General features: G+C 35.0%; 1 protein-coding gene across 1 annotated transcript; it reads left to right on the forward strand.

Moving 5' to 3' along the window:
- Nucleotides 1–329: 329 nt before the first annotated feature.
- LOC145099789 (putative mitochondrial protein AtMg00240) lies at nucleotides 330–2,797 on the forward strand. The gene is made up of 2 exons (XM_079037295.1): nucleotides 330–671; nucleotides 2,699–2,797. The coding sequence occupies exons 1-2, from the start codon at nucleotides 330–332 to the stop codon at nucleotides 2,795–2,797; spliced, it is 441 nt and encodes a 146-aa protein (XP_078893421.1).
- Nucleotides 2,798–7,426: the final 4,629 nt, after the last annotated feature.

Raw genomic sequence — 7,426 nt, forward strand, 5'->3', positions numbered from 1 at the left:
GAAACGGTTTATGTTGAACAACCATTAGGTTTTATCAATTCTCAATTTCCTAATCATTGTTACGTATTAGATAAAGCTGTTTATGGGTTAAAACAAGCACAAAGAGCCTGTTTATGGGTTTAAACAAGGTTTAGTTAATCCCACTTTATTTCGAAAGAAAGTTGGGAATCATCTAAGGCTTCTTCAAATTTATGTCGATGATATTATTTTTGGCTCTACTGACCCTGCTTCATCAAAGTAGAGAAGGAATTTTTCTGAATCAAGAAAAATCCACAAAGAATCTGCTTGAAAATTTTGGGATGACAAATAGCACAAAGTTAGGAGTACCAATGGTGGTTGGAACAAGGCTCAATCCTTCGTTAGATAAACCTACTGTTGATCTTACTTTGTATAGAAGCATGATAGGTTCGTTACTTTACCTTACGACAAGTCGACCTGATATTATGTTTTCTGTTTGTAATTGTGCCAGATATCAACCGAATCCTATAGAACCACACTTAACTGAAGTGAAGAATACTTTTCGATATGTAAAAGGAATAATTTCGTTAGGATTGTGGTATCCTTCGAAAACTAGCTTTTTCATACAAGCATTTCTTGATGCTGATTTGGGTGGTTGTAGTCTTGATCGAAAATGTACAAGTGGCGGATGTCAACTCCTAGATGGGAAGCTTGTAAGTTAGCAATCAAAGAAACAAACATGAGTTTCAATTTCCACAACGGAAGTAGAATATGTTGTTGTTGCAGTTTGCACTTCACAAATAATTTGGATTCAAAGCCAATTACGTGATTATGCTATACACATGAAGAAGATTGCATTGTATTGTGATTCACAAAGTGCTATACCTATTTGTCACAATCCAGTACAACATTCTAAAACAAAACATATTGCATTCGTTATCATTTTATAAAGAATCATGTGGAAGATGGAAATATTGAAGTTCACTTTGTAAAAACAACTGATCAGCTTGCTGATATTTTTTCAAAGCCATTGGATGAAAAGTCGTTTGTAGGAATACTAAATGGACTGGGATTAATAGAAGCTAATTCTATTCCAAGATTTCTTTCAAAAGAATGACAAGGGAAAATGGTTCAAATGTTTCGATTGAGAGGTGTTGAGTATTCACTAAAAAGAGATAGTTCATCATTCACAGGTTACTGTTCACATTCAGTGCGTCGACACACTTCGATTTCAACATCATGTACAATCCGCTTAATAACAAATTTTCGTTTGTTTGGTACTAAATTTTTTTTCGTTACTCTTCTGTCGAAAAATCAAAAACAGCAAAAATATTTGTGTTTTATCTTTTGTTACTTTTATGTCGAAAAATCAAAAATATCAAAAATATTTGAGTTTTATTTTTCTATTTTGAAAAATTCAAAAATACCAAAAAGATTTTTTGATTTTTGTTATTTTCTTTTTATAAAACAAAAATCCAAAAACATTTTCCTTTTCTTGTATGATTTTACATTTGTTATGAAGATGTACAGAAGATTTTAATTGACATCACAGCGAATGGAGAGTTTTCTTTGTACATGCTTGCTGCTTTCTGGGAAGGTATATTTTTGAAAATTATGTACTAGTTTAGATGTCCCTAGAAGCATGTTGCAGCATGTTGACCCAATCCTCGATAATGCTACGAGCCTCGAAGCCTTAATGGTTTTCTCATTCTGAGAATTCCTTCCCAATTAGGCAATCTTCTCATTCATTCATGAGCTACCTTACTCTTCTCATATGAGTTAAGAGTTTACTTCTTTGTCCAATGATAGCTGAGGTACATTCGTTTCTTTTACCCAATATTTTTCATCCCAAAATTCTTACACAATTCACACACAAAAGACATATGTCCAAGAGATCTTTGGTAAAAACCAATCAGGATTTAGACATATCAAAACTCTGTGTTTATGATCTAACATCATGAGACTGTGATAAAAGTAAAACCTAAAATGCTGAACTAAATCAAGGAATTCACGGGGAAATTTGTTCAAGAATTAACGAAACCTTTGTTTTAGTACCTGTTTTCGATACTCAAAATCGTATTCTTTTCTTCATAGTAATCTTGATCAAATGTTCGAAACCCACAACATTTGTTACCCAACAAGATTTAGGACTTATTTTGGTTTTAAGAATATGATTTATGTCTGAGTATCATTTTCTACCTTCGTTACTTGATAAATTTTTTAAAGCTTACTTGTCATTGACTACACTGGTCAAACAGGATGTTCCATTTACAACTTGTCACACTTATGTTTAGTTGTGCATTGTAGCGAAATTTTAAGCCACCTTCGAAGCCATCCTGAAAGAAGCCCTTCGATACTTCCCAACAAGTATTCGATTGTAATTCATGAGAAACCAAACAAGCTGTTGATCATCTCTCTTGATGATTAGCGAAGAAATCTTTTCCTAGGATTTATTTTCTTTCATAACGAAATTATATTTTCGATATCACAGGTCCAAATTTTTCTGATTTTGCTTCTTATCTTTTTCCTTAGCACACAACACTCACGAAATTCTTGAGGTTCTGAGTATTACCAACTCGGGCTGATGATTTTGAAAGTTTGGCACATGACTTCATTTTCATACACAAAAGAGAAACAGCCCAACCTCCATTCCGAAGGTTTTGGTCCATATCTACTGGGTACTTACGAAGTTACGAAGACACTTTTGATCTGACAGTTTGATAACTGTGCGCGTTTCTAGGAAACTGTGCTAATCACTTTATCTGACATGGCGTCTTTGACGGCTAATGGTGCAATTTTCAAGCGCCACATGTCATGTTCATTAATGTTAACCGTTTGAGATTCAAATTAGGATACATATAAAAATGACAATTGGGTATACATTCCAACTTTACGCTTTCTTAACATACTCAAAGACGATATGTGCCCTCTTTTTCTTCTGTTCTTCAAAGCTTTCAAAAAAACCCTAGTAATGGCTGCTCTTCAATCTAACACCACTGAAGACGTATCTTCTCATCCCATTATGAAGATTCAAAGTACGAATTATCAAGTGGATGATGATGTTTCAGTTTATCCAGAGGAATTCAAGATATTAATTCTTGCTCTGAAACACTCGGTTTTGTCTACTTTGATGTTCAGTTCGTTTGAAGTTCCTATGTCTTGGCTCTAAATTGCTGGTTCCACTGCCACGTACAGCAAGACATTGGACACCGTTACATTTAATTTGGTGAATGACAAGAAGTTTCGATTTTCCTAGAATCTTTTTGCTAAGATTCTCAAATCCCCAATTCTCCACCTTTCTATAAGGTCACTAATGAACAGGTTATTCACATGTTCAATGAGATGGGTTATCAACCCATTCTTACCAAGATTAGTGAGTTTATGAAATCTGGCCTTCCTAGTATATGGAATTTTCTCTTTAGCATTTATCTTTGATTTCTGACTGGTCAAAGTGTTGATTCGGATAAAAGAAGACTGGAGGTGTATGCTATGGTTGCTACATACATTATGATCTTTTGGTGGATTATGCAACTCAGATGTGGAAGGAGTTCTTGAAGAGTGTTGAGAATACCAATATTATGGATAGGGTTTCTTGTGCAAGATATTGGAGTTTGATTCTTTGATATGCATATGAGAAGGAAGGTATTCAGGTGTCTACTGATGATCCAAATGTTGATTTTGTAAAGTATCACTACCTAAAGGCTATTGAAGATGATGTGAGTGTGCTTCCATCAGTTGCTCGAATTCCAGATGGAATTCTCAAAAAGGTTGATCCGCCAAATACTATGTTAATTTTATATTTATAGACCATTAGTCCTACTGATGAAATTGGAGTTTTACTACCATGGTTTGATGAAGATTCTTCTAAGAAATCATGAAAGCCAAAGAAGGTTGTTGAAACTAGTCCTTCGTAACCTATTCAAGAGGAGAAAGTGACTAACTCACCAAAGAAAAAGTATGGAGAGGGAGTTAAAGTTTCGAACAAATCGGAAAAGACAATTGAGACTTAAACAGTTGAGCCTTCACACGAGATAATTCCTTCGAAATCTAGTGTGTTCAAGCGCCTTAAAAAGATAGCTCATCGGTCAAGAAATTCTCATGAAAGGACATCAAGCTTTTCACTTTCAATGGTTCGAAATCCTCATGTAACTCGAAAAGGTATTGTTATTCGTGAAGTACTTGTACCTGTTTCTCCATCCTTTAAGAAGTGAAAGGCTGAGGATGTTGCGAAGCATATTTCCAAGAAGCGAAAGAAGAGAAAGCTGATTATTCAGGACGATTCCATGGAAGACGACGAAGTTCCTGAAACACCAATGGGTAATGTTTCATCTAAGAAGAAATCTCCTGTCAAATCGAATTTCGAGGAGATAGGAATTTCAAGTAGCCCTGTGAAAACATCAATAGTGGACACATCTACTATTCTTGGTGACTCAACCAAAATATTGACTCCTGAGCAGACATCAGTCATACCACCTGAGGTTTTGTTAACAAAGTCATGTAATGAGGAGGTTCGAACCTCAGGCATCCCTGCACATGTATCAGATACGGATGCACATGTCAACATGGGTGAAGGAGTCTCGAATAAAGAAAACCCAGTTTCTACTACTCAAGGTATTTTCGAAACCTCTACCATAACTACCACCATTTCTCTACCACCATTTTTCACAACTGTTTCTACATCAGCACACTCACCAACTTTTGATACAAGTCATAAATCAACCTATCACTTCTCTCTTTCCGCCTCAACACACTGAATCACCCAAAACGATGACTAATGATGGCACTGATGATAGAGGGTTTAGAGGATCATTTGTTGATCTAGAATTTGATCCTGAAGAAGAAGACATTCTAGATCATATGCTTATGTCAGGGAAAAAATTCAAGATTCTCAACAAAAAGCTCAATTCCTTATTACACTCACAAGCAGATGCAGGAAGCAAACATTTTGCATCTAGCATTGAATTCGATGTTATGCTCAAAGCTCAGGAGTTTCGACTTCAACACAAGATGGATGTCATGGATAAAAATAATGAGCTTCGATTCAAAGCTCAATCAGATACTTTCAATGGTGAAATCAAGGAGTTAAGGTTGGTTGCGAAGGAACGACATGTTATCTTCGCTAAGGATGTCAAGACTATAAGAGAAGATGTGAATCAAAAGCTTGAGGAATTGACAGTTAATGTCGCAAAAGAGCTTCATGAGTTGAGTACCAATTACTCTTCTATACTTTTGAAAGTGGGTATTATTACAGGAGTTGTTAGAAAAGTGGTGGAATGTTATCAATCTCTTGCTCCAAAGATTGAAGACAAAGAAACTAGAGATATTATAAGTTTTGGGAAGCTTGATTCCATGATTCGTGAATTCTAAGATCTGGTTTTGAATTCTGGGTCTTCATATCTCTTAACTCCTAAGTTCCTAACTCAAAAGTTTTGTTTATTCGAAACTACCATTCAAAAGGAGTTAGCCTCATTATCTCATTTGATTAATCTTTGACCAAAAAATGTCCTGCCTACTGTCACAGGGTGTAATGGGGAGAAAGGAGGAGTGTTGGTAAAGGAGAAAGTGCTTCTAGGAAAACTAATGAAGAAGCAAAGGTTGTTTGTAAAGTCTTTACAGCTCATATTCCAACACCAAAACCAATAATTTTGAAGGTTGATCCGACGATATCAACTATAACAACTACAAGGGCGATTGCTAAAGGCATTGTAATTAGGTCTACAAGTGAAGGTAGTTCTTCGAAACCGAAGCAACCTGATACAAATAAAGATAGAGGAAAAGGGGTTGTTGTAGAAAAATGAAAAGAAGAAAGAAAAACTGAAATTAATGCAGAAATAGAAAAGCAGCGCCAAATTCGAAGTATCTTGAGGCTTCGTCAAAATGATCCTCCTACTTTGAATAAAGGTGATTCAAGAAAGCTACACAGTTATGATAATATTGAAGCAAGATCAGCTTATAATGAAATGTATGTTGGATAAGGTGTCTAAGTCCGTAACTATATTTGGTATAACTTGACCCGACCCGGCATGGTCCATTTGGGTTGCACTTCACCTAACAATTTGTATGGATATATTTTTGAGAATAAGATGTTTATGATATATTAATATATTATAAGTTATAATATATTAATATGAAATCATATTATTAAATTAGTGTTAATCAATAATTAATTTTGGAATTAATTAAGTGATCAAAAGAGGCTAATTAAATATGGACTCTTACATATATATGGATTGGGCTAAGTTTATTTAGGATGGGCTAAGAGTATATGGAAGTCCATGAATACTCCATGGAGCTTTTAACCCATGAATCCTAGGTAAATGAAGAGTCATGCGTACTAGGTTTTAGAATTGGCACTAGTGTGTGAGAAATAAGGGTGGGCCGATTCTAGAAAGAATTAGATTCTCTCAAGTATTTCCAAGTTGTTTTGGGTGATTTGTGACACCACTTGAGGTATCCACACTATTGGTGCTAGGCTATAAAACTATAACCAATCAACCACAAAAGAAAGGTATGTTATTCTACTTAAATTTTGTATTGCAAGTACCCCATAACATGCTAGTTAGGTTGTAAACCTTGGAAATCAAATTTGCATGTATTTTATAGAAAACATAGATCCAAGGTTTATAGTGTTGCATGTACACCATAGGAGTGTTAGTATGTTCAAAACCCAACAATGTATGAGTTCGAAAAGAAGCCAAGAAAAAGTTATGCCATTGAGAATTCTAACATGAATCAGCTTGATTTTCCAATCAATGAGATGATGTTTCTTACAACTCGGTATAAAATTGTTGATAAAGTTAAGGATAAAGATGATTTTATTCATTTGAAGTTGAGATTCCATGATATGTTTGATGGGTTTTGAGCATTCTAACACTTCCTAAGTGTACATGCAACCCTAATAACCTTGGATCTATGTTTGTCTAATTATCATGCAAAGTTGAATTCCAAGGCTATATTCCTATCTAGCATACATGGGGAACAATTTTAACTTGAATAATAGATAGAATAACTTACCTTGTTGTTGCTTGAATTCCTTCAAACCTTGTGAGCCTAGCACCCCAAGTGTGATGCCTCAAATGCTTCACACAACACCAAATGCTCTTGGAAAGACTCTTGAGATAATACACACTTCTTAAAATCGGCCAAGCCCTCTAGTTTCTTAGTGTAGCCGATTTTGGTGGAGAATATGCTTCTTATATAGTGTTGACACATCTAGGGTTACACCATGTAAACCCTAATGTGTCATGACTCTTCATTTCCATGACCCATGGGTTTGTAACTCCCATGGAGCATCCATGGAGCATCCTATGGGTAGAACCCAACTTGATAATCCATGGAGCCTTTTAGCCCACTATACAAGATATAGATGATTTACATAATCAACCCATATATTTAATTAGTTCTCTTTTGACCACTTAATTAATTCTAAATTAATTATTGATCAAACTAATCAAATAATATTATTAAT

Source organism: Lactuca serriola, chromosome 4 (assembly GCF_051521515.1).
Source record: "Lactuca serriola cultivar US96UC23 chromosome 4, Lser_US96UC23_V15, whole genome shotgun sequence".
NCBI lineage: Eukaryota > Viridiplantae > Streptophyta > Magnoliopsida > Asterales > Asteraceae > Lactuca > Lactuca serriola.

What these genes read in the sequence shown, in the direction of transcription:
- LOC145099789 (XM_079037295.1), top strand. Translation starts at nt 330, where the DNA reads ATGGTGGTTGGAACAAGGCTCAATCCTTCGTTAGATAAACCTACTGTT. An exon ending in AACTCCTAGATGGGAAGCTT is followed by an intron (nt 672 to 2,698) that starts GTAAGTTAGCAA and finishes GCGCGTTTCTAG; the next exon opens with GAAACTGTGCTAATCACTTT.